This window comes from Tauraco erythrolophus, chromosome Z (assembly GCF_009769465.1).
Source record: "Tauraco erythrolophus isolate bTauEry1 chromosome Z, bTauEry1.pri, whole genome shotgun sequence".
Classification (NCBI taxonomy): domain Eukaryota; kingdom Metazoa; phylum Chordata; class Aves; order Musophagiformes; family Musophagidae; genus Tauraco; species Tauraco erythrolophus.
The window spans coordinates 337,061-364,455 of record NC_141496.1 but is presented as its reverse complement, the minus strand read 5'-3'; the positions used below and the strand labels follow the sequence as shown (position 1 = coordinate 364,455).

Genomic DNA, 27,395 nt, shown 5'->3' with positions numbered 1-27,395 from the left:
TGCAACCCAGTTAGAGTTGGTGAGCACAACACACGCAGTTCTGCAGTGTTTTCCTTGCATTTCCCTCTCCGTCGTACATTTGTGATGGAGCCCTGCTGGGAGAGGATGGTCTACATGGCACACCTTCTCATCGTCTGGCCCTGGGCACTGCCGGTGCGGTACCCGTGTTGTGATCCGGTGCCACCGAATCGTGCTCGCGCGAGTGTCCTTCACACAGCTGTTCTGGTCACATTAGGTGTTGCCCACTAATATTTCAATGATTTGAAAAGTTTGAAAATAACATAGCTTTAATTCATGTAGAATAAAATTAAATGTAAAAAGACAGTTTGTGCCATCAGCCCTAGGTAGTCTGGGCACTAATAACTCGAATACATAGTTGTGCACGGAGACATGGTGCAGGGGGGTTGCGGTCTGAGAAAAGTGTGGACTTTTGAGAATTTTACCTGTCCTGGTTTGAGCTGGGGCAGAGTCAGCTCTTCTTTTCAGCAGCCAGAAGAGCTCCGTGGTTTGGTTTGAGTCTGGGACTCGCTCTGAGAACGCTGGCAGCGCACTGGTGTTTGTGGTTGGCACTGGGGTCTCAAGGAGTTTTCAACTGCCCTGTTCTTCCAGTGTGCAGGAGCACAGCAGGATAGGGGGGAGCATGGCCGGGACGGGGGGTCCACGACTCTCCTTATGTACACCATACATCACTCGTTCGTATATATATTTATCATTGTACATCTATGTATATATTCATATATAGTAGCAGTAGTAGTAAATTGTTCTTATCTTGACCCACGGGTCTCTTTTCCTTTTCCCTTTTAATTCCCTTCCCCATTCCCGGGGGGTGGGAGAGGGGGAGTGAGTGGCTGTGTGCAGTTTAGTTGCCGGAGCGGCCTAAACCCCGACATTACTTTAATCCGAAGCTGCAGGGATCAATAAAAACCAGTAAAATTTACTGTAGGGATCGTGTCACTCGGCTCTGAAGTGAGGCAGTATCTGGGTTGGAATGCGGCGTCCGTTTGAACCGCGCACAGAAACAGGACACAACCGTTTCCAGGTCGGGAAGCTGGGAACACCATGATCAGCTGGAAATGCCAAGGGGATCAGAGGTGGGTGGAGCTGGTATTACCCAACCTGGGATTTGGCCAGGGAAACAAACCACCTCTAAAAACCTCTGTGGGACTGTTGATAACTACAGGTGGTGAGGACTCGCCTCCGCATCACGGGGGGCGGTCAGCATACAGCAATGCCCATTCTGGTGTGGCTTTTGCGTTTTTTGGGGTTGCGTCTTCCCTGTTTCCCTGCCCAGTACTTCAGTCCCACCTACAGATGTTGGTGAGACATCACTCCAGGGCTTTGCAGGTGTTGCTGGTCCCTGGGCCGAGGTGACCAACAGCATGTTTCGACACAACAAGAGCGTTCAGTGGGAACCCATTTGTGATGGTTCCCAACACGTGTCTGTCCTGCCCCTCCTGCTCTGGCCGTACCAGCCATCCTCCCCAGTTATGCCAGGGAAATCGTTAATGGAGTCACTGAGCAAACTAGAGCAGGCAATTAACAGTCTGGTTTTAAAGCCAGCTTAATTTCTTGATCTAGTTCATGCAAGCACGTGAATGGGAGGTGCGAGACACTCCAGCACCAGGGAGGAAAAAAGCAGAAAGCACGGGATCAGGAATGACTTGATCTGCCTTTGTCACTAAATGCTGATCGCAATGGTTGTAAACAGGAATTTCGCTGCATGGATTGGAACTCTTGCGTCATTTTATCTACGTTATTTTCTTATGTTTGCTTAGTGAATGAGTGGATGCAGCCGTCGATACGCTACTCGCAGGATCTGGTGAACACCTGGGTCACACTGTTTCACCATCCTGTGTCTGCACTGGTACCATAACAACACGTAGTTGTCTGAGGTCCTACAGCTCAGGCCTCAGCTTGTAAATCACTCGGAGTACCCTGCCTGTTGACTTTTTAGATTCGTGTCACTGAGGTGGATTCATGGACGTGGAAATAAACCCTTAAGATAGGCAAGAGTGAGTTGTGCATTTGACATAACTAAATACATATTCATCAAGTTTTGCTGAGTAGCCAAAATGCTTTTTTTTAACCACTGTTTGAACATTGTAAAGTTTTCAGGCGCTTTCAAAGTTTGTGCTGCGTTACTTGCGACCAGTTTTAACAACGTGAGATATTGTTCCGTTTCCAGAAACAGGAAGGTTTTCCAAAGTACGAGACCCAGGGCTATTGTGGCAGTTGTCGATGGTGGAAGTGCATCATGGTGGTCAGAAGATGGAGCACAGGGTTTCACTAATTTGACTTGTTACTGGATTGCAGCATCAAAGTCTTCGTTGGGAGGAGAACTGCGTGTGTTAGGAGTGCTTTTGTGTACGCCTGTGGGGTTTTTTTAATGGTATTTTTCTGTTGATTAGGATTTTTTTGCTTTTCAAGTTCCTCTAAGACGTATCCATTGAACGATAAGGTGTTAACTTACCATCTGGCTGCTCCCAGACTTCACATGGAAATATGTACGAGTAATCATTATGAAGATGCAAGATGAAAATAAAAACATAAACCAGAAAGGTACGTGTGAAAATTCAGCAGGAAAGCGTATTTAAAAAAACGCTAACAGAGAAATTGTGTACTAGAGGTTGCCTGACGTACTCGAGCTCAGCAGTTGAGTTTGGAGAAGATGTTGAGCGCCTGGAGCTGGAAGACTCTGCATGAGCACAGGTCCTAGGAGAGAACTACAGCTGCATGCTGGGCCTTCTTTCCATGGAACACGTCTGCGGCTGGTCAGACATGGCCATACCATTGTATCCAAGCTAAAATAATTTAAAAAGGGATTTTTTTTCTACTCGGTCACAGAATCATGGAGTGGGTGAGGGTGGAAGGGGACCTCTGGAGATTGTTTGGTGCATCCCCTGCTCAGATCTGGGTCAGACAGAGCGGGTTGCTCAGGGCCTTGTCCCGTTGGGTTTGGAGTGTCTCCAGTGATGGAAAATCCCCAGTGTCTTTAGGCAGCCCGTTCCAGTGTTTGACCAGCTTCGCAGTACCGAGCTTTTGGCTTCTCTTTGAACGGAATTTCCTGTATTTCCGTTTCTGCCTGTTGCTGCTTGTCGTGTGGCTGGGCACTGCCGAGCCTGGCTCAGTCGTCTCCGTTCCCCCGTCAGATGTTTATACACAGCTCGGAAGCTGGCTCCCCGTTGGCAGTACCAGCTGTGGCAACCTGCTGTTGGCCTGGGAGGGCTGCCCACACCTCCTGCATGGCCCTCACGTCATTCGGGCAGCCTTTTGATGGAAGCCCTGCCGGACCTGCTCCGTGCCTCCGTGTTCTCTGAACTTCTCCTTTCTGTTTAGGCTGGAGTAAAGCTAAGCCGACTTAAGCTGCCTGTAGTAGTTACTCAGATGTGCTCAGCTGTTACTCGGACCTTGTCTTGCTTTGCAATGGATCCTCTCATGTCCTGTTTTATCTCCGAGTGCATACTATATTTATGCATACTTAAAGAACTAAGATTGAATATTAGGTGTACATCTGAGGGAATATTTATCTTTTATTCCAGAATTGAAATAAGCAGGGACTCCTGCAAGAACACCTCTTACAAGAAAACATAAGGGGAGGAAGACTTTCATTGATCCATACTTAGCCAGAATTTCTGACATACTGAGTAGCGTTCCAGTTTTACTTGGGATTTCCTTCTCCGAAGAGCTGCTTTGTCTATGTGACCCTTTTTCAGACCAATCAGTATGTGTCTCATTCTTGGAAGCTTATTAGAACCCTTCTTGAACCGTTGTCTTCCGGAATTTGAGATTATTCTATAATTTTGTTAAAAAATTAGCTGTCAATTATTAAGAGTCCGTAACAGCTTGACTGTTAACTGTCTACTTTCCCTTCTGGTAGACAACAAACTTAAATGTCTGAAATTAAGATCAGTACAATGCTTTATTCATACTTTTTCTTTTTAAATGGGACTCCTGTTTTGTATCAGTACCAAGTAAAATTGAGGGGTGTGTCTATCATCTTAATTTCAACTGACTTTTCATGTTTTGTCCCTGGACGTTGATGGATGCTTTCCTGTCTATACTTTTTACTAGACTAAGGGTTTTTAGAGTGTGTGGCTTTATCCTGAGCTTTTCTTACTGACTTAACACCTCAGCAGACTGATTTTTACATGCGTTTGGCTTGCGAGTGTCCCCTTGTCATCTGAATCTCCCATGCCAAACACTTGTTTCACGTGGGAAGTTGTTTGGTGCAAGTTAGAATTTGAAAGTAGCTCTGTTGGGTTTCAAAGCTTCTTAAGTCACTGGCTACTAATAACACTAAATAGTAATGAAGTGTTTTCTCCTGCTGTTGCTTTAGTGGTAGCTGTCTGCTAATTCTGACAGATTATGTTTTAAGGTTGAATGGACTTGTTTGAGTATTGAAGCAGGAGTGTGTCCCTTTATTTCCCTTATGTTGGACATCACTTAAAACAAACGTATCGTGCTGAATGGGTTCCATCAGTCTCACCAGGTTAAGCATCCTTTTTCCCATTGTGATTTGCTGGATATCTGAGATTTTGTCTACACTTGAGATTCGGTGACAGTGACCAGGTTTCCTTGCAGTATCTGCGTTGATGTCTTGGGTAACTGTCACACACTCAAGAAAATTCGGTGTACAGAATACCTAAGGTGCCTGATGGGTTGGAGCCCACGGAGGAGAAATGAAAGGATTCTTGCGTTTGTGCTGCTTTTCCACAAGATCAGTGCATAAATGAACTAGGTGGTTGGACAGATTTGGGTTTCCTAAACAGACAGCATGTATTTATGTCTCTGCCAAAAAATAGAAGTGATTACCTTTCGTTTTGAGAGAGCTAGCAGGAAAATAGGACAGTATTTGAAGTAATGAGATTTTTACATCCTTTGTAAAACTGAGTGAGTACCAGATTTTAAGAATCATACTCTTTTACCAATTCAAATAGCCATGAGCGTTTTTGCTGCTTTCAAATATCATTATTCAAAAGAGGGCTTTTGAGCTCCTGTAATTCCAAATTAAAATGAATAGTGAGGAATATTTGTCCATTTGTGATGTGGTGTGCAAAATAAAACCAAAACTTTCTGGGAGTCTCTTCTTTACCAAGCAGATTGGTTCATCTTTCCGCTGACTTTCTTCTCCGCAGAAGTAAGCGCGCTAAAGCAACCAACCAAACCCTTCTGGCAGGTGTCGCTCGGAACAGAGGATGGCGGAACTTTTTACATCGCTCTGGAGCGTTAAAGGCGAGAGAGGAAGTTTGGGGATAGCTTTTGTTGGACTTTGTCTTAGGATTTGCAGCAAGACTGTACGTAAAGCATCTAGGACATGCCTCTACCCATCCCTGCCCTGTGCTTTTCCTACCTCACCTGGCCCACGCAGAAGCCATGTTGCATTCGCACGGCACAAATACGGTGAGAATGACGGTTAAGTAGGGCTTGGCCCCTCCAGAGGGCAGTGGGTGCTGGCAGTGGTGGTGTCCCCTTGTGCTCCAGCCCCGCTGCGTAACTGGTGCAGGGCTTGCTTGGGTTTCACGCAGACAGACGGGGCAGTCTGTCCAGCATGTGGTCTCGGTCCTGCAGGGACCCTGCTGCTTCCCCCAGCAGCTGTGGGCGCTGCTGGGGCGTTCTCCGGGGAAGTCGTGTGTCAGGAGTGACTATTTCTGACAACTCCAGCTCGTCATTAAGATTTTCTCATAAACCTGAAACAATAAAACTGGCAGTAAAGACTGCTGGCAGCTGCAGTCTCTCTCCAGTGAACTAACTTTTCCTTCTGTTTACTGCTTACAAAAAATTAAATACTGCTTGCCTTCACATAATCTTATATAATAACATGTATAAAGGTTATAGTGATGCCTATAAGCATAATTTCCTAGCCAACAGCTCTGAAAAACAGTTCAGTAATTCTGATCAGGCTTGGGCAGGAATTAGCAGCGTGATACGCAAGTGAACAGGCAAGCGTGTCCGTCGGATCGCTGTGTGCATGGAGCTCCTGCAACAGACGTTGTTACAGTGAGCAGAGTGGAAAATTGGGTACTGGAAGTGCAATACGTGGTAGAGCAGGAAACTGGTTTGTGTGGCTTCGGAGGTGCTTTTCTGGAAGCAGGAAGCCCCAAGATGAGGGTGCCTAAATATTAGAAATGTGAAGGCCTGCAAGACAAAGTTATTTTCACAGAACAAAGATGTCCTAAAACGCTAAATATGAATATACTAACCCCCTCTAAATATTTTTTCTTGCAAATGTGTGTGTGTAAAGTGTCCCGTAAAGGTTCAGTTTTACAAGAACCTTACTACTGGGAAAGAAGGACCATATTCATGCCAGGAGTAGCTGAGGAAGTGATTTTCGTTACCTGTCACTGCGGCTCTGTGGCAGAGCCAGGCTGGAACCAAGCGTTTTCCAGTTCCACTCTGAACCACAGAGACACTGGTTTTGTTGGTTCAGCTGCTTTTAAGGCTGGCTTTACTTTAAACTTGCTCCAGGTAGGAGTAAAGACTTTTAATGTCAGTCTGGGATTTGCCCGGTTCTTACAGCCGAGCTTCCCGTTGCGGCTGTGGGCGCAGTGGGGCTGCAGAGCCCCTGGGAACGCCCGAGGAACGCAGTCACTCGGAGATGCAGCAGTTCTCACCATCCCTGGGAATGGTGGGGTGAGATAAACGTGGTCTGCTTACAGGGGCCGTCAGACATCTGGGGCTCGGTACCTGCATGTACGTCACCTGTGCGTGTGTCTGCTGAGAAACACCCTGAGGGAACTTTGTAGACTTGTCTCCATGACCCCACCGTCTGCACCGACCCGCGGTGGGGTGTCCTCCCCGTCTCAGGCACGCGGAGGAAGGACGCTCTTCCCCACATACATAGTGGAACCATCCGTGTCCGGTCACAGTTCTGTTTTCTAATGTCTGAAATTTTTCCATGTCCACGAGTTGTGTTTTTCTTGAGCTGAAGGCTGCGTGAGCAGCTCTAGAAATAGGTATTTTCTTCTGAGTAGGTGGTGTTGGAATAACCGTATCGAAGCAGGAGGTGGAAGGTACTTGGTATTTGCCAGTATTAAGGGAGAAACATGTTAATTCTGTAAAAGCGGTGCATGCTACCAGGTTTTTCCAGTAGTTGCTAGGAAGAAGATTAATAGTCAAAATTCTGTAATGAAAAATCTATTAGCTATTTTTATGTAAATTTGGGGAAAAAAAAGCAGGCTCCTTGGTGCAGATACTCTTTTCGTGTCGTTCCATGAGCATATAGCACAGCAGTGGGTGTCCGTGCTTTGGGGATCACAGGGCTTTATGCTATCTTTGTAGTCGAAACAGAATTCTCACGATGTTATCATATAAAATATGAATTTTAATACTAAACTTAATGCTCTGCTATGAGAAATATGTAAACTTGGCTTTGGAGCAGCAGTATGCACTTCCTGGAATTCTGCGCATAGCACGGTTATAAATAAGCAGCAGGTTATTTGGGAATCACTCGGGCTGATATCTGGTATCATAAACAGTATCTGGGAGAAATTGTTTTCGCTGACAGACAGTTGATTTCTGAAGAAAGCAGTATGCTTTATTTTGAAAATTCCTGTCTCGTTAGTGAACACCGTGTACACATGGAGCACAGTGACCAGCTCACAAAGGAAACGTGCTATTTAATTATGATATACCTCATCTGCTGCCAAAATTTCATTCCTTTGAATGGAACATTTCCAATCTAGATCAGAACTCATCATGTTTGGGTAAGATAATAAATTAATTGATTAGCATGGCGTTGTCAGTGTGTGGTTTAAGTCCATACAGTGTATCAGTAGTCAAATCTTCAAGTGGGAAATGCAGGATTACTGAAGGAGCTGGTTGTAAGGGTGTGTAGCTGTTCCTCACAAAATAAATGTTTGGAATTAATGGAACAGTGTTTTTTAAAAAGCCCTAAAAGTTCTAACGCTTTGGTTTCTGTTTGGTAAAGTGATAAACCAACTGTTTATTTTGAGGAAAAATGTTTTGCGATCCTTGCAGTTCTGTCTTCACCGCGTGGGTGCTGGGTTCCCCTCTGTTCTGTCAGATGTGCCTACGAGGGTTCCCTTGCCAAAAAAGAAGTCACCAAGTTTCAACATGAACATTGGGACGCCGTGGTGAACAGGAATTTCCCTCTGCTTTTTAATGCATGTGGAGACTAATTCATGGAAAGAGTCGATTATTGCTTTGTGTGTTGAATTATGATTGTTGAATAATGTGAATTATCATTGTCAGAGGAGCCAGAATTTCACCAGTCCTTACCATACACACTGCGGACTGAGGAGCTGGTTTAGGCCATCACAGGAAATTTCACATCTGAAACAGATGAGTTGTGACAACAGATAACGTGCAGCAGCAACGGGGGAGAAACCAGTAACTGCTGAAAGAATGATACTCAACCGTCTTTATTTTTGCTTCCTTTTGACTGGATTGATGTTTGTAATTTTTGGCTTTTCTGATGTAAAGATGACCTTAGAGGTAGAATTGCTCATTTTTTTTGCCTTTTTTTTTCCTATTTGACAGACTAGAGACGACTTCCTGGGTCAAGTGGATGTGCCGCTCAGTCACCTTCCGGTAAGCAGAGCTTTTGTCTCAGTGTGCCCTTTTTTGTCATCGCCAGATGGGAAAAATCCTGATGTTACATAAAATTCATTTCCCTACGTAGTCCAGTGGAATTTTTTTGAAGCCAGCATTTGCAACATAGCATTAGAGGCTTAAGGAAAAATGTTATGGATGACAAAGCCCCACCGTGCACAGGAACTGGGAGAAATGGTTCCCTTTGCAAGGGCAAAGACGACAGTCGTTTCCTGGTGTCTGTTACATTTCTCAACATCCAGAATTCACTTCTCATCCTGATTCTTTCTTAAAATTCTTCGCTGGTCCGAGTGAATTGATGAGTGACGTGGCAAATAGATGGGTGGTTTCTCACCTTATCGTTGGTGATTTTTGTCCTATTAATCTTCTGGCTTCTTCCTTTTCATCATTCTCTCTCTCACTTGGAACAGTGGTATTCTCCCTTAGCAAACTCCATAACTTGTTAAAACGTTGAAAAAAGCACGTTTTTGGGGTCCTATTTATCCATCTGATTTTCTCTCTAAATAATATGCTGTTAAGGTTATGGGATGGTAGTTCTGTCTGGGAAGGTGGATAGATAGTACGTTTTGATTTGACTTCAAACCTTGTAAAGCCACTAGCCCCGGACTGAAACCAGAGAAACTGCTGAACCAGCATGACAGGATCTTAAAAGTTACAAAAGTCTGAAAATACTACAAAATTACTGACCTTCCTAGCAAATTTGATGAAACTTAGTATATTTATTACTAATTGAAAGCAAACTTACCTGAAGGGAGTGGTAAGTAATAAGGGAGACAGTGGGATGTTTGACTCCATAGCGCGTACAAGAGCGTTCATTGATGTTCGACGTTATTGGTAATAATTCTACAAGCTGCTATTGTCAGAGCACACCCGATAGCTTTTGACATGCGGGCATGTGACTTTTAACACCTATATGTGTGTGAAGAGATGTCTTTTTTCTGTAAGAGGCATCCAGGTGCCTGCTGTGAGATAGGAAAGTGTGTATTTTGGATGAGTGGTGAGCTGGCTGGAGCTCGTCAGCTGAGAGCTGCTGCGCCGCTGCGTGGGACCAGCGCGTGCCCGGCTGCGTGTGTTTCCTCCCAGTTGTAAGCTCTGAGTAGGAGAGGGAGAGGTGGCATCTGCAGTAGATGTACGTACTCTGGATGCAAAGCCAGCTTTGGCAGGTACTGACATGGCTGTCTCTGGGGCGCGTAGTTGAGTGCACGTTCCTGCAAGCAGCGGGCGCTGCTTGGGCAGACCCTTGCTGTTTGTGCACACCCTCTCGTTGCCCCTTTAGTGATGCTGGGTCTAATGCTCACCTGGTGAACTAGATCTGCATTGGTCATAACGAGTTAGTTTTCCATGGTTTAGTTTTTAATTCGGACTGTTGCCTTGGTCCAGTTCTGCTGGTTTGCATCAGATTTGCAGGGGAGGGGACGCACATCTATGGTCAGAGAAACCTTTTGTGCAAAAAACCCCTGGTGGTATAGATAAGCCTGATTAAGTCTCATTTTATATGAAAACCGAAAGGCTGCAGTAACTATGTGATATATTCATTATTTTAGCTAACAATCGAATTCTTTGCCAGCAGTAAGAGTTCTAATAGCAAGCAATTACAAGTAATTGACACAGAGTTTGAATCATTTTACTGTCAACAATCAAATATTTGAGGATGGTAATGTTTTCTTTATTAGTTTTTGTTTCTTAAGCAATGAAGGGATTCCAAGTGTAAAGCTGGTTCTGTAATTCTGTAAAGCTCCAATTGTCTGGTTTCCTCCTGGCAGCCGGGATTCTGCATGCTCATCACACAGCGAGCACAATTTCAGCCTAAATTAAGTGGAATTTCTGTTTACTGTGCCGTCAAGGATGGGGTTCTCCTCCCTTTAATTCTACTAGCACAGGATTGACATAGCACTGACTGGCTGTAAATTATGATGTGAAACTCCATCTTCAGGTTTTCCTGGATTGTGCATGTCATCTGCCCACGGAAGGATGCTCAACACTGAGACTAAACGTAATCTTAGTCCAGTAAAGACAGTGGCAGAACTGGTACTCGCTCCAGTGCCAACCTTTCATGGCCAGACTTTTCACCGAAAAAGTCCAAGGGAGAGGTCTGCGCCTCTGCCTTCAGCTAACGGGCCCTCTTCAAATCCGTGTCTGTTGGACACTGCTGAAAAGGCTGAAGACGTTGTGCTGGGTTGGAGATTCCATAGGGATGCTGTAGTGAAAAAGACAATAACTAAAAATTTATTGAAAAATTGCATGGGTGATGTTGGGTATTTCGTGAGGAATTATTTTACACAGAGCATGCTGTCAAACAAGGTGAAGTGATGGATCAAAAGAGAGTCCATATGACATTCAAATTAGATGAAATCTATACATTCATTTGAAAACTTCACGCAATGCTCAGTGTAGTACTACCATTCCTTGCAGAAAAAGCCCCAGTCAAAACAATTTTCAAAGATAAGTGAAAATGAATTCTTTATTTCATGGGTAGATTTGCTTCCATTTCAATTTTTCAATATTGCTGTATAGCCTTTCTTTTTTTTTTCCACTTAGCAGACAAAAATCCAAAATGAATTTTGCAGAAAACGTTTGTGCCAAAAAAGTTTCTTTCGTCATTTTGTATTTGTATTCTACTTTACCCCGTGAAGCTGATGAAAGAACTGAATTTAGAAGGTCACAGGGCACGAAAAGTATGAAACATTGCAGTTGCTTTTCATCTTCTTTGTAGACAGTAAAAAATACACTTGTGACAAAGTTCTCTAGTAAACTCTGCATATATAGAGAGAGACTTATGGATATATCCATAGCACAGGCATTGTGTAAATAACCTGCACGGGGTGCTTACCTACCTGCCCCTGAGTGTGCTCTCGTCCTCTGTCATCATTAGTTAATTACGTGCTTATTAAGGTGTGTGGACTAATGTGATGCTCAGGGAAATGTACTGTACGTCCTTACGCTCCGATTGATGTTTTCCTCATTCACTTTCCAGTACCTCAGTAAGCACCGTGGTGGTGTATTGACTCACCAGTGTTTGTTTCCCGTTCTAGCTGTGCTGCCGCTTTGCTTGTCAAAATCCTTCTGTCCCATCTAATTACGATCTAGAAAATTTGGTTAGAAGATACAGCTTCTTGTTTCCTGTACGCTACGTGCAGTTGGGTGCTAAAAAGCAGAACTTGCTCGTGCCTGCTTCCGTGTCCTGTTGGTTTGGCTAAAACCCACGCTCTCTCTGAAGAACTGGGAAGTCTGGTTTTGACAGGTGAAGTGGGACTCCCCGCGCAGGAAATGCTTTGCAGGATAAGAGTTCACTCGGTGAAAAGAAAGTCTGTGTGATATTTGGTGTGATTCCTGAGATAATGAGGTGGGGTTGGTTTTTAAGTTCTTCCTGTTGACATTGAAACCCAACAGACACGGGAGCTTTTCGGACTGGTAGTCTGGAGCGAGATTATTCTGGGTTTAGAAAAGTGCAGGTAAAGAATCGGACTCGAGAAGCGTTCCTGCTTGCAGGGCTGGTGCTGGGAAGGGAGTTACAGGTACACTAGGGTTTGGGTTTTTGAGTGAATGGCAGACAGGCACAGCATTCTGAGTGCCCACTAACTTTGTGCTCGTTTTGAGGAAGTTTGGTGTTAACCCGAGACCTCTGGTGATAACGTGTTTACTCGTTCAGTGCAACACAGTTCCTGCTTCCATTTTTTTCAGCCCAAGTTGTACAATCGATTAGAATACAGTACCCCAAACAATCAACAGATGAAGTTTGTAGATGGATTTGTGGGTTTTTTTTATTTACCTTGTTCTCACAGTCGTGAAGGGTGTAACTGGTTTGATAAGAAAGCTGAAATTATCGTGAAACTTAGAATTAAATGGAAATCGGAAGATGTAATCTGCCAGCCTGATAATATTACTGATGTACTTCATAAAAGATTTCACAGTCTTAATTATTTTCGAAAGTCTCAGCTGCTTTGAAATAAAAAATGAAAGCCAACTGAGGAGGAGTTTTATTTCATCGCTTTCTAATGTGCAAAAAAACCCCACCGCTTTGTGATTTCATAGATTTCATAGATTTCTAGGTTGGAAAAGACCTTAGAGATCATCGAGTCCAACCATCCCTAATCCCCATTAAACCATATCCTCAAGTAGCTCATCCACCCTATTCTTAAACACATCCAGGGATGGGGACTCAACCACCTCCCATCCAGCCTAGCGATGGATGCACCCTTTTTTGACACTGCTGTTGGATGGCTGGAAGAAGTTGGACGGGGTTTGTTTAGTTGGTCTTTTCCACCTTTTCCTGAGTTGTGAAAGTCGTGTATACTTACAAACGAACCTCGGTCCGTCCAGCCCACCGCTGGGACTCGCGACGATGCCCAGTGGGCTGCTGCTGCAGCTGTGTTGGCAGCTGCTGGGAAGGCTGGCAGGGGTCTGCCTGCTGTACCATCCTTATTTAAATGTCTTCTCCAGCGTTTCTGCTGCATCCATGACGGGACTGTTCTGTGTCTCTCTGAATTTGCTCTTTTCTTCAATGCTTATAGACTGAAGACCCAACCATGGAAAGGCCGTACACGTTTAAGGACTTCCTTCTCAGACCAAGGAGGTGAGGGGGAGGACCTTTCTACTTTAAAACATTTCTTACTTGAAGATTTGTTATTTGCCACTGTTTAAGGGTTGTTGAATGAAATGCATCTCCTTGTCTTACAGCCACAAGTCTCGTGTAAAGGGTTTCTTGAGACTGAAGATGGCTTATATGCCCAAAAACGGTGGCCAAGAGGAAGAAAACAGTGATCAAAGGGATGAATCTGAGGTAAGGCTTAACGCTTGTGGAAGGATTCAAGTTAGTAGAGATTCAAGTATAATTGTAGAAGTTGTACCTTGGAGAGATAAAACCCTGGTAGCAGTGGTAGTAGCAGCTTGCTCTCTGCCACTCCCAGGTGTTTTTTTTTAATGTAACCTGGGGTTTTCTGAACCATTTCAAGTATTTCAAAGTATTTCAGCTGCCACAATGAATTCTAAAGTCTGACTAAGTTTGTGAGCAAGTTGAAGGGGAAGTCATGCCAAGTAGAAGAATTCAGAAAGTCTGTGCAAGTAATTTATAAACATAATGGTCTGTATTAGGTGCACCTTCTTTAGAGGCCGTTTCAAAACAGACGATACAACATTTTTCCGTTTCTCCTTGGCAGCATTGACTTTGCAGAGAATAAAGCTCATGCAAGCACAGCAGGTTTAAAGACTTCTCAGCACCCTTATCAGTTGTCATCTGTTTTAGAAATCAGCTGCACTTAGGGCTGACAGAGTGAACCTCAGCCCAAGTTGGCCTTACTTACTGGTAGTGTGCAGCAGTCATCTGTTAACTTGGGAGTGAGGGCTCTCATCCCAAGCCATCCATCTCCGAGTTCCAAAGTTAGCTGTTGATTCTCTTTGGCTTCTGGACTGGGAATCTGCACCTGGCCACCACTAGAACAAGCAACCACCCAAATACATTTTGGAATCTCTGTTGTAAGAGACTGATGGGATTTTAAGGTGTTTTGGCACTGAAATGAGGTGCACGCTGTAACCACGGAGTTTATTCTGTTTCTGTATGGTTTAAATTTCAAACTTCTCCGGAAAATGTTCAGTATCTGCACCTTTATGCTAATGTAAGCAGCAATGAAATAACTTCTTTTTAACTTGAACTTTGAAAATTATTTTTTTTCCCTTTGTTCCTAAGCATGGATGGGATGTGGTGGATTCCAGTGACTCTGCATCGCAACGTCAGGAGGAGTTACCACCTCCTCCGCTGCCTCCTGGGTGGGAAGAAAAGGTGGACAACCTGGGGCGGACTTACTATGTCAACCATAACAACAGGACTACTCAGTGGCATCGACCAAGTTTAATGTAAGCGGCAGCGCAGTGCCGTGTTTTGTGGATGTGCACAGAATCATCAATAAGGGTAGTGGTTTCTTCCAGCAGACATAACCAGTTTGAATTCACCAGTTCGAGCCTGGAGAAAGTCGTAAGGCTGTTACGAAGCAGTTTATAAAGGCACACTATTCTTTTCAGTCACAGGTTAATCACGATTTTGGCGCTGCGCTACATATCTGAAACTAGACTTTATTCATGGAAAAATTTTCACAGATGTGCTAGTAAATTGAGAACCAAAGTCTGGATATCTTCAGTTAAAAAGGAAACATCATTTGTTTTTTTTAAGAATGAGAGACACTTCCCTGCCCCCAGCAAATCACATTCACACATAGGTATTCTGGGAAATTCTGGGAAGTGTGAAGGGGTGGGAGGGAAGTCAGTGCATTAATAACATACCTTAAAATATTGGGAGACAGGTTTATCCTGGTTAGAATTTAATTCAACTTTGTTCTGTATGTTTTGAACTATTCACTGTTGAACTATTTGAGCTATTTACTAAGTAATGTGTATTTTGTCCAGTAAATCTCATCAACTACTATCATTATGATTGCTCATGGTCAGTAAGTGTCTATAAAAAAGCAAGTTTTGTAAATTATTTGATTTAGAACTTCCTTATCATCTGATTATGATGAGGGCCACGAAGTTTAGGAGTTTAGATTAGGGGGCCACGAAGATGATCCGAGGGCTGGAGCACCTCTGCTATGAAGACAGGCTGAGAGAGTTGGGGCTGTTCAGGGAACTGGAGTGTTTTCCATTTCCACCACTGCTGGTGTGAGCCCAGCTAGTGTTTACAGCCAGTTCAAAAAGTTATCCATACCACAACAGCTTGCGTTTGCTTTGGCTGTGGCAAAAAGCAAAGCAAGAGTTGGCATGAAGAGAGAGGCAAAGGTAAAATCCCCGTGTCGGGAATGATTCTGATCCTGACAGGAGGGGATGAGTAATGATGGGTTAGTATGTTTGAGCCTGGGCTTCTATTTCTGCTCAGCCAACTCTGGTGTGTAAAGAATGTTAATGTCCAGTGTGACGTGACATTTGTGAAGTGCTTCCAGTTACTTTGGATCGAGGGATCAAACGGTCTTCTACTTATGAAGCCTGACACGTGCAAGAATAATGATTTTTATAATCAAAAGCATTAGAATCATAGACTCATAGAATGGTTTGAGTTGGAAGGGACCTCAAAGACCATCCAGTTCCAACCCCCCTGCCATGGGCATTAGATTTTGAAAGCAATGGACAAAGCAAGTGTTTGAGTTGAACATTCCTTATTTTCTTGTTCTTTTCTCCTCGCCGTGCGTTCGTTGCCCCGCTGCCCAGTGATGTGGGATCCGATTCCGATAACAACATCAGACAGATAAACCAAGAAGCAGCCCATAGGCGGTTCCGCTCTCGGAGACACATTAGTGAGGACTTGGAACCAGAACCTATGGAGAGTGGAGACATTCCTGAGGTATGGAAAGGTCTTGGGTTTAAGAAGCTGACTAAACTCCAAGCTGCTGTGTTCCTCGTTTATAAGCTAATTACTGTACAACGTGCATAGTAATGCTTTTATGTGGAGTTTATGGAAATTGCTGAAGTGAAATAGCAGTCACACAATAAAAACCCCAACCAGAGCTGTACGTTCAAGGTGCCATGTATTTGTGGGTGCCTGATAATGTGTGCACAATGTTAAATACTGTGCAAATGCTGCGAGAAAAATGTATAATTCCAAGCTTTGCTTGTTATATAAACATTGACAGAAACACTTTCAATACTCTGCCTTGAATAACAGTGGGGTAAGTTGTAAAAAGAAGGGAAATATCCCAGCTTGAACTGCCATGTACATCATTTTTCTCTATTGTCTTGATTTAAAGGAAAGAGCAGCTTTTGATTTTTTTCCCCAAAATATTTGGTTTTAGTTAGATTTCTGAGATCTTGTTAATCAGGGTGAGTGTTTAACTTATAGCTAGACTAAATAAATTAAATTTGCTAGGTATTTGTAGGCCTAAGTGAGAGTTTGTGCAAAGCTCTAATCCCGTTCAACCTTAAGAAATATTTTATTATGTGAATCACAGAGAACTTTGTGAACGCTCAACGCTGCTCTGAATAAAATTTAGTGAACAAATAGGTTGCTGAAACTGTTGTTGCATTTATCACCTCTTAATATTTGATTTGCAGAAACTAATGAGTGCTTTCTGTTATGTGTTTTATTCTGAATTAAAATTAACACTTGTTTCTTAGGAGCTTCTAGTAAGTGTGGAATTAGTCACATTAGTTACATTTGATGAGATCTTTTTTATGCATCTTTTCATCTACACCGTTTTCTGGGTTGAATCGCGAAGCGTTGTGTCATCATCAACACGAAGACCGTTTTGAAGTCAAAATGAAAAGCATTTTCCCTTGTAACTGCTTCACACCGAGTAGAATGTGGGTTCTAGGGGTCGGTTTATTTTGTTCAATATTAAGGCTGATTGTCACACACGTGGTGGTCACAATGAGGTGGTCACGTATAAAGCAAAGGGAAAAGTGACTTGATTTGTCTTTATAAATCCTTAACGTAGTTTTTTCTCTTTTGTTAGCCTTGGGAAACCATTTCGGAGGAGGCAAGTGCAAGTGGAGATTCCTTAAGCTTGGCGTTGCCACCTCCTCCTGCGTCTCCAGTATCCCGTACCAGTCCTCAGGAGCTATCTGAGGAGCTGAGCAGAAGACTTCAGGTCACTCCTGACTCCAACGGGGAACAACTCACTTCTTTGATTGTACGTGACGCGCCGCTCTCTCTGCGTAAAGCCCTGTCACTGTCATCTCCTCTGGGCTTGACCCAGTCTGAATCCGTCATGCAGGCGGCGGGTGATTGCTGGTCTCGGGAAGACCTGAGCATACGGTTGAGATGATCTTCCCAAAACCGCGTCGTAATTCCACCGTAGAGCAAACTGCCTGGAATTCCTTGGGTTTCTAATGTATCAAGCTAAGAATTTCCAAAGGGAAGAGGAAAAACTGCTGATGCTCTTTCAGTCATCATCTGGTTTGCTGCATGATAATTTTTCTCAAGTTCAGTATTTTAACTGCACGTGTTTATATTAAAGCATGGATTAGGATTACGTTAGGATTTTACATTAGGATTGTATAAACCTCTCATAGTTTACTGGATCAACTATTCCAAGACTAACAAAGGATTAGAATTGAAAGTAGGTAGTTCTGGTGAAATCCTCCACAAGTTTGTAAACGGCTAGTCTGGAAAAAATTTGTCACTCGCCGTTAACAGCTTACTTGAGGTAAAACAAAAAAATATTCTTTATATTTATGTTATTCATTATTTTGTCAGACTGATGATACCACAAAAAAAATAAGGGTAATGCACTTGCAAGTAGAGAAATGTCTTATTTCTCTTTGCTTAAGAGTACAATTAAACAGAACGTCCTGCTGCGATTTATTCATTTTTTATTCTTGGTTTGTGCCATCAAGGTACCTTTGTGATTCAAGAGAATGAGAAATCATATTTACTCGTTTCCATGAAATAGAATCTTGATTAGGTGCAAGTTTTTGTGCAAAGAGCCCGTGCAGGAGGTGTCTTCTAGTGATTTGAATGTTATCTAGAGGTTAGCACGTTCCGGCCCCGGTGGCGAACCATCCGCGTAGAGTCCCGTGCGCTTTCGCAGGAGACTTTCACTTGGAGGGCAGGATCTTAATCCAATCGTTTCGATGGCGAGATCAGGGCCTGCATTTCTATACACTAAATAAATAAATGGTATAGCTGCAAAGTTCTCTTAATTAAAATAATCTGCAGGTCGTGGGCTGGAACTAGAAGCCCTTACAGCGGCATTTCCCCGACAGCGTGCCTGTGCTGGTGTGTCCAGCCTGACCTGTGATAATTTTGTACGGAGACCAGCATCTCTGTGCCCATACATGGCTAATGTGCCACGCGGCCAAATTGCCAACTTGAGGGGCGACGGTGCGTGTGGGGAAGTATTTTGTCCCTCTCGTAGTGCCAGAAAACACTTGGGACTTGCCGCTCCGTACGTTTGTCAGGCAAATCCTTTCGCATCAATCTTTGGCATAACACGGAAGCAAGCTGTAATTCCGTCTTTTTTTTCTATGTTTTTTTGAAAACACTCATCTTTTAACAGAATGTGATCTTAGGACTGATGTTTTCAAGTGAGAGCTGGAGTTTCTGACAGGCCTCTCAAATAGTTTGCTTCGCGGTGTCGCTCCGTTATCTTTCAGCGGTGCGGAAGGGTGCCCGTGTGAGTGGTTATAAATAGGCTGGGTCATTTGCTTGTTTGTTAGTGCATTCCTGCTTGTACCGTTAATGTCCTGAAAATGTCCAAAAAGTTCCTCTTTGATTGAAGCTGAGGTATCAGTGATGCAAAAGAAGACGTTTAAGAATTAGCCAAGGCTTGTTTCTGTACGTGGAGCTTACAACGGCAATCAAACCACGCAGAAAAGCTGCAGGAAGGGAAATTTAGGTGTTTGAAGGTATTGAGATGCTGATTGATTTTTATTGAATATGGTATTTTATTGAGTACTGGTCAGCCCTGGAGAGGTCAGGCACTTGGACTAGATGATCCTTGTAGGTCCTTTCTACACTGAAATATTCTATTCGTGGCTTTGTTGCCAGCTCTCATGACTACAGTATTTGTGGGGTTTTTTTCATTATATGGGATTTCTCATGAGAGTAACAAATAATGATTGCTGATGCCATGCCTAATGCCTTCCAGATGTCTTGGTACCAGCCACGGACATATTTCAAAATCTGCTTTAATACTGACGTATTCCTTATGTTGGACTACACCTTGTAGACCACGTGTAAGTTCTACAGGGCAGTGGTTGCTGACTGAGGTACCACAGAACACGAGCTCCTTCTTCAAATATAAAGAATATTAGTGTGGAACATCAGTTCCTTCTGAAATGTTTTTTGTTGGAGAGCAGAGGTCTTGTTATCAAGAAGTAAAACCTGAAATTATCTTAGTAGATCTTCCTTGTAATTTTGGGATGTGAAGAAGCCTCTGTGGCTGTGAGTCTCAAAAACAATGTTATAGCAAGTGGAAAATGTCATTATTGACCCTTGTCACGTCTCAGGTGCTGTCCCTTTATAGTCTGAGCCTGTCTCACATGGAATGGAATCCTGTCACTTGACAGTACTGTGCTCTAGCACCTTATTTTTGATAAATCTCACAGGTTTGCAAGGAATTACTTCTCCTTTACTGCTAATTCCACAACTGTTAATTTTCCTGCATGTTTTTCCAGGTGTAATGTCCTGTCGTCTTCTGTTAGCTAGATCAATAAAACATTGTAACGTGGATGCTAAAAATGAGTACAAGACATGTGTCTGAGTACTTTCCTTTTCTCAGTTAATCTGAAACAGACCAGGATGGAATGCTGAGAATTTCGGGTTTTCATTGCTTGCCACGTTTCTGTAGAAATACCAAAACTAAAGAAACTGTAACATAAATACTGTTTTTTAGGGGTTTGGATTAAATGGGAGAAAAGTAAGATTACTGAATAAAACCCCATGTTTTAAGACACCTTAACTTAAAGACATCTTTCTTCTTTTTTTTTCCAGCAGAGAGATCCTTCTTCAAGATTAAGATCTTGCAGTGTAACAGACACGGTTGCTGAACAGTCGCAATTATCCTTGGTAAACCAAAGCAAACCTGTATTTCGTTTTGTTTGAACGTTCCCTGGTTCCGAGTAGTGCCTTTGCTTAGGTCAGTTCTAGTCGGATGTAGGTCAGTAACCAGTATGGGCATCTGACAATCCCAGAATAGTGGTGGATACCAAATTAATATCATCACGGTCAGCAACTAAAATGAGGACGTTCATGAGAGAGAAAAACGTTTTGAGACTGAGAGCATAGTCACACAAAGTTTAGTTTTCTAACATAGAAATTTAGTTCATTAAACTCTAGATGTATAGTCAGTGAAAACCAAAAATCTTCCAAGGGCTTTTTTCAGCTGCGATGGGAGGGGCCAGTAGCACCATCTGTACTGGGAACTGTGGCAGCCACAGGACTCTCTTATCAGACATACCTTTGTTCCCATAAATTGATTTTACTTGGAATATATAAATGTATAGAGCATTAAAAAGGATCGGTGTCTTACCTAGTTGTAGTTAAAAGGAGGCTTTTTGTGACAGTCCTCGTGCAACAGAACCAAACAGAATTGCATCTGTTGTAGTGTTTTACTCTGAGTAATTTAGGTCAGCAGCAGCTTCTGCAATTTTATTTAAGTTGATTCCTCAAACAGGAAAAGATACAAAGGTGTTTTTAAAAAAAGCTTCTCTTTCACATCATAGCCATGCACACCTTTGATCTAATGGGTGGGAAGTTCTACTTGTTTTGTCCTACAGCCCAAGTATGAGGGTTGCAAAAGTGGCAGGCTGTAGAGAGGCTGCTTAAAATAGGATTGTGTAAGACGCACTGCTGAATAGAACTGTTTAGATTTTCAAAATAATTTAGTATTTTAAAAAATTATACTTTTCTGCCAGGATTTTTCCCCCAGTTTCTTATTAGAAATATATTACATTTGAATCTACAAACAGCAAATGTATATCTCTTTTTTTTTTTTTATGAGTAACTAGAGTATATCAGTAAGTTTGTTATTCAAGGTGCCTCTCCTTTGCTTGTTCTTTCTGTTGCCATTGGGCAGACACGTACAATAACCACATTTTTTTCCCTTTGTTGAATTTTCTCACATGGCCTGGAAGCTCTTTAGGGCGTCTACATGTGCTGCTTACAGATGCATGTAGTAGCTGCTGTTCCTGGAACTGCTTCTGAAGCATTATCTGTCTCTTTACTTGCTCTTCCGGGTAACAGCGGTGTGGATTCCAGCGCAATTATGCCTTAACTGTCTTCCCTCTCTGCTAGACGACGTGGACTCCTAAAGCAGTCTGTTTCAGAAGGGGTCTGCTTCTTTACTTAACACCACGCTGTGGAGTCTGGTGCCTTTAACTGGTGTAGTCAGGCTGGGATGGGTGATGTTCACTTCATTGCTGTAGACCACTCGTTTCATCAGCAGATGTTCAAAAGGACAGAATTGAAAGCGTTGCTCTAAACAAGGATGTTACCTGATCTTTACCATGTTGAATCCTTACTGAGCTAATGATAATTTATCTTCTAGCAACTAAATACTTTCTTTCTAAATACAGTGCTGGTCTCGACTGTTTTAATCCTGTGCTGAAAATTCACAGTATCAATTCCACTTTTTGCATCTGACTTTGTACACTCACTGATGGCCAAAATGAATCAATTTTGGGTTTAAATACCATGTTTATGGGCAGAACATACAAAATTTGTTGAGGGGGGGGAAAGATAATGTTACATTTAGAATAAATATTCTTATCATTAGCAATACTGAATGTATAGAATTGGATACACGAACAATTAGTTCCCCCGGTGGTTTTTCGTATGAGATTGACTTGGTTATCAGTGATTGATGACTCAGTTTTTTTGCTATTATCTTAAACGTTATTTCCATCTAATTGCTCTCTTTTAGTAAATCTGAGTGTCTGTGATTCCTTATTCCTAAAGATGTGAGAGTAACCTGTGACCTTTATCACGAAATATACTTATCTGTAACATTAATTATCATTTAACAGCAGAGTGGTCCATCTAGGAGAGCTCGTTCTTCAACTGTCACAGGTGGTGAGGAACCAACGGTAATAATACTCTTTATCAAGCACTATCTCTAAATAAAATGTGGAAGGTGTTGTACAACAAGGAATTTTTTGTCACAACCCAGCAGTATAGAATGAAATGCAGCCACTGAATCAGTAGTTACATTGTTTGTTGTCGTTTCAAATTTTCTCAAAATTTCTCACACCGCTGCAATTTCACCCAAATACCAGCGTGTTTTAATGATGTGGATATGCCACTGGGTTCTAACAAAGCTGTGCACTAAGCTTAACCCGAGATGGCACATCCTGAGCCATGGCACTAATTCCTGCTGGTTTGTGCGAGAGCTGGTCCCGCTGCCCCGGCCCGTCTGCTCGAGCAGAAACAGATAATTCCCGAGTGGGAAACAGATAATTGAGAAGAAATCCACTAAATACGTGGAACCGCAGAAGTGTTAGATCTGCTCTGGCTACAGCGTGGCTGACTATGTTGGCCAGTGGCACAAAATCAGTAAATTCGTTACCTGGGTGTGTTTAATGAAGTGGCGTTGGTGATTGTAGGTAACGAGTGCGTGTTTGGGTAAATGTATCTGTGGTTATTAACCACTTTGCTTTTCAGGATTTACTTTTATTTTTTAAGTCCCCAAGGACCTTTGCCATGCCTCAGTGGAGGCTGCATTGTAAAACTAGGCTGAGAAAAACATAAATTAGTGCGTCGTGTGTCCCAGCATCTCTGTTCTCATGCCGTTTTGTCCTTGACCATAAAACTTCTTTTTCCCCCACTCTTTATTGAAGACAGTTGTTAAAGGTGTTCAGTTTTGGAGTAAAAGGCTCTTGATAAGTCTGGCAAGTTTCTACTTTTTGCCGAATAAGATACCTGAATCCGTGCCAAAGCGAATTAAAAGACTTATTGTGAGAAAAAATGATTTGACTCAAAGATACATGAAGAAAAGCTTATATTAATGAAATCGGAAATCATATTTTTCTGTCTGTTGTGTTCAATAATGTCGTAAGTTAACAAGTTCTTTTTTTTTTTTAAACAACTGACTTCTGAAATAATTTTTTTTAGCTATTATAAAATAACAACACAGTAATTTCTTGCTTGAACAGCCTTCAGTGGCCTATGTACATACCACGCCAGGCTTACCTTCAGGCTGGGAGGAAAGAAAGGATGCGAAGGGCCGAACTTACTACGTCAATCACAACAACCGAACCACAACGTGGACACGGCCCATCATGCAGGTATGCAGATCTGTTGGATGCTTCATTTAGATGGCAAACACTCAGCGTGGATTGAGTATCATTTCAGTTGAAGCAGCTCTTCAGAACTCTTGAAATTTAAAAAAAAAAAACATCCTAAGCACTGTCATGACAATTCAGGATAATCCTAAAAAACTGCAATGATTGGGATGATTTTTGTTAGTTCTTTTAACTATATTGAGGTAGGGATTAAGGTGATTGCTACAGTGGAAGGAATTCACAGAGAGGTACATGTGAGCTAATAAAGGGAGGCAAAGGCTTTCTTAGGATGGAATTTGAAAGTTGTGTTGGTCTGTTACTAGTACCGTGCGTTACTTGCCCTGCCAGTGGAATCCAATGAAATACTTGATCTTTAGGGAAATATACTTAATAATAATAAATGATTACATCAGTTATTAAGTGTCCAACTCTGGATGAACTGTGTTTCTGACACTCTGCTAACTCAGTTTTGCTTCTGAAACAGCTCGCAGAAGATGGCATGGTTGGGTCAGCAGCAAACAGCAGCAACCATTTAAGTGAGCCCCAGATCCGGCGGCCTCGCAGCCTCAGCTCACCCACAGTCACTTTATCTGCTCCACTAGAGGTGAGAAGCGCTGTCACCGAGAAAGATCGCTGTGTCTGCGTTCCCATCCTTTGTTGTCCTGATAACTTCTAGTTTCCTTTGCAGTTATGCAACACAGCTGCTTTCCTGTTACTGGTTTTACCCTAATATATCGCTGTTTTCTGTAGCAGCTTTCTGTCTGGATCTTTATATTGTACAATTGTATTATTTAACTTTTATGGTCATGGAATGATGTATTTTATATATGATTATTTGATTTGGTCAGCTAAAAGATAGTCTGCGTGCATGTCTGAAACATACCTTGTTGTGACTCCCTTCCCGTGCTCTGAGTGTATAAAATCAGAAATATTTTTTGAAGTTGAAACATTTATTTTGATGCTGAAAACATTGAAAATAATATATGCAATTGAGTTTGGAAAGTCTTTGAGTTAAGATACTGATTGTGTTTTATATTCCTTATCTTTCAAAAGGGGATGTAGCACTGGAAGTGAGGCACTGGACCAGGTTGCCCAGAGAAGCTGCAGCTGCCCCATCCCTGGAAGTGTTCAAGGCCAGGTTGGATGAGGCTTTGGGCAACCTGGTGTAGTGGAGGGTGTCCCTGCCCATGGCAGGGGGGTTGGAACTGGATGAGCTTTGAGGTCCCTTCCAACCCAAACCATTCCATGATTCTATGTAATTTCTTCTAAGTGTCTAACATACCAGCCTCTGAATTAACTTTTTTTAAAAAAAAAAGTAAGGTGTAGACTTTTAAGATTAACATCTTAAAAGGATACAACCACAAGAAAAAAAATTGAGTTCAACTTTTAGAAGTTACTTCTTTTGTTTAAATAGTTATTTTATTGTAAAACACCAACTTCTTTGTGTACAAGACATAGGAAAAGCTTTTATTTACTGCAAGATATTTTAAACGCTGCCTTTGGACACTTAATCTAACTGCGTTTCCATCCAAATGCAGCTCAAAACAAGCCACAAACAAGGCTAGAATAATTTTGTTAATATCTATGTGGATGCTTCATTTTCTAATATAATACTAAAAAAAAGAGTAATTAAATGTCGGCTGGGTTAGAGGATTGCCAAAATAAGCATGTGTAGATTTACTGAATCTTAGTAATTAGCAAAACAAGAAGAAAACCAACTATTAGCACATAACAGCTAAGGTGTGCATGGTTTTGGAAAGTAACTGCAAAGTACAAATGCAAACAAAGTACTTTAAACATTGTACTTAAGTCTTATTTTCTGCTTGGGGTGGGCTGTATTTTCAAAGGCGAGTAAATCTCGATCCAATTTTTCAAGCTGTTCAGGCATCTAAATGTGCAGTTTCCCAGTGAATTTTTTTTTTTAAAAAGACATCATGTAACTTCTGGTTTTAACCAATAGGCCTTGATCAGTGAAGCAGTTTTGCAGCTCTGATTGTTCATTTAAAAAAAAAAAAAAAAAAAAAGTCCAAAACTGTAAATGCAAACCTCTGTTTATTTTAGGAACTTGTTTTAAGTTCATATTTAGCTGTTTTGGCTGAAGTTATAGCTGAGAAATCCATGGAAAAGTGGGTAACATCACCTCACGTTTAGGATTCTCTCCTGTTGGGAAGTGAGGTAAAGGCACCGTGAAGCAATGCTCTTATTTTTCCCTCTGTGAAATGAAAATTGATGCGTTCAGGGCAGCTGTAAAACAGTAAAATATAATCAAATAGTAAAAGGTGTAATCAGACGTAAATACCGCGGGCATTGTCATGGCAGAGGGAAGCAGTAAAGCCCTGTGGCCGCCCCAGCAAAGAGCTCAGTGTGCTGTAAGGAGCAGAATTCAGCTAAGGACGTTCCAGAAATCCATCCCAGCGCTTAAGGCTCGTCGGAATTATCTGGAATGAAATCCTGTTTGCTATGGAAATTTTAGTTGCTTTACGGTATTGGGTGACACTTGACAACTCGTCACTCGTGTTCCGCAGGGCATGAAGGACTCCCCCGTGCGCCGAGCGGTGAAGGACACGCTGTCCAACCCGCAGTCCCCGCAGCCCTCACCCTACAACTCTCCGAAACCCCAGCACAAAGTTGCACAAAGCTTCCTGCCCCCTGGCTGGGAGATGCGGATAGCGCCCAACGGCAGGCCCTTCTTCATCGACCACAACACTAAAACCACTACGTGGGTAAGAGCAGCTCCAGATCCCGAATTGGAAATCACTTGCCATCTTTTAAACGTTTCTGTTTTCCTGCCTGTGTACCCCCCGTTTTGTTGGGGCGTTTGTCTTGTCTTCGAGGGGGGGTTTTTCCGGCGAACTTGCCGTAGCCGATGCGGGCTGTCCGTGAACGCTCCGTGCAGGCACGGCCAGCAGCCGTAGGCTCGAGGCGCCGATTCTGCGCCGTGGGGGCAGTGCTGCACCCACGGAAGGGAAACTGTCCGTGTCCTGCTCGGCTTTGGTGTGTCTGTACGTCACGTGCAACAGCGCTCCCACGTTCTGTCCTTGACCTTGGCATGCTTTTGTCACTGCGTACAAGTACTGTCTTTTAAATTCACCAAATTTGGGGGTTAGAGGCATAAAGTGCAGTGGAGGGTTTTTTTTTTTTGCTTTTTTATTAACATGATATATGTCCAGCTTCTTCAGTTAACAGAATCCATTTTATTATTTTCTTTCATGTCATGAGGATCCATTTTTCAATAATTCTGCAACTCTGGGCAAGAAATTGAAGAAATAAAATTTTACTAGGAAAAAACGTCAAAGACAACCCAACATTTCACATCACCACTGAAATATGAGTTGCAATTTTATTGATTAGGCATCATTCAGATTCCCAGTGACCAGTATTAACATGACGTGCTTTTACTGGTGTTCCCAGGTGCATGTGGGTAAATTATTTATGTGGATATCTCAAGCATTTTTGGTCTAGGTTTGTCTTCCATGACCGATTTTACTTGCCCTTTTTTGCCTGATTTGGGCATTGATGTAATAATAATTGTGCATTAATAAAAATGTAAGAAGCTCATTTTCATCCTTTCCGAGCCTTTTTGTGAGAGGACAGCTGCTTTCTCTTTTGTTTTGAAGAGCCAAAAATGTGCGTACGTGCCTAAACGCCACTTCTTCAGACTAGGGCTGCGTTTTTGAAGCGTGTCTCTGGACCAAGCACACTTAACGGCATCGAAGTCTTACATCACCCCGACTGACTCTTCGCATGGGAAAATCATTTCAATATATGAATTTTAATAAAGTATGGGACACATCATAAATGTTTTATTTGTTCCATTTGTATGTTCTGTTTTATATGTTTCATTCTCAAAAAAACCCGACTGTAATGTAGGAAGATGTGTTTTGCAGAGAATTCTGTGTTTGATGTAGTATGCAGATCTAGCGTGATCTGTTGGATTTATAGCTCCGTATTTCTGTTACAGGAAGATCCACGACTGAAATTTCCAGTGCATTTGAGATCAAAAGCATCTTTGAACCCTAATGATCTGGGCCCTCTTCCTGTAAGTAACAATGTGTGTGTCTCTTACAACACACTGCTGTCTTGAGTGACTTGACCTGTTATTGCAGTCGGATGTCGTATGTGGA

General features: G+C 42.5%; 1 protein-coding gene across 4 annotated transcripts in view; it reads left to right on the top strand.

Annotated features, from left to right (window-relative positions):
• Window positions 1–27,395, top strand: part of NEDD4L (NEDD4 like E3 ubiquitin protein ligase) — a 72,068-nt gene that overhangs the window by 21,319 nt on the left and 23,354 nt on the right. For 2 of the 4 annotated variants that reach the window (XM_086629937.1, XM_086629936.1), the window contains exons 2-13: window positions 8,500–8,550; window positions 13,083–13,144; window positions 13,249–13,351; window positions 14,255–14,421; window positions 15,763–15,895; window positions 17,004–17,180; window positions 19,985–20,059; window positions 22,018–22,077; window positions 23,143–23,274; window positions 23,756–23,875; window positions 25,797–25,994; window positions 27,233–27,310. In XM_086629937.1, coding sequence (XP_086486063.1) covers window positions 8,500–8,550; window positions 13,083–13,144; window positions 13,249–13,351; window positions 14,255–14,421; window positions 15,763–15,895; window positions 17,004–17,180; window positions 19,985–20,059; window positions 22,018–22,077; window positions 23,143–23,274; window positions 23,756–23,875; window positions 25,797–25,994; window positions 27,233–27,310 — 1,356 coding nt within the window. Of the gene's footprint in view, window positions 1–8,499; window positions 8,551–13,082; window positions 13,145–13,248; window positions 13,352–14,254; window positions 14,422–15,762; window positions 15,896–17,003; window positions 17,181–19,984; window positions 20,060–22,017; window positions 22,078–23,142; window positions 23,275–23,755; window positions 23,876–25,796; window positions 25,995–27,232; window positions 27,311–27,395 lie in introns of those variants that run through there. The other 2 variants (XM_086629938.1, XM_086629939.1) reach the window with 2 other exon arrangements.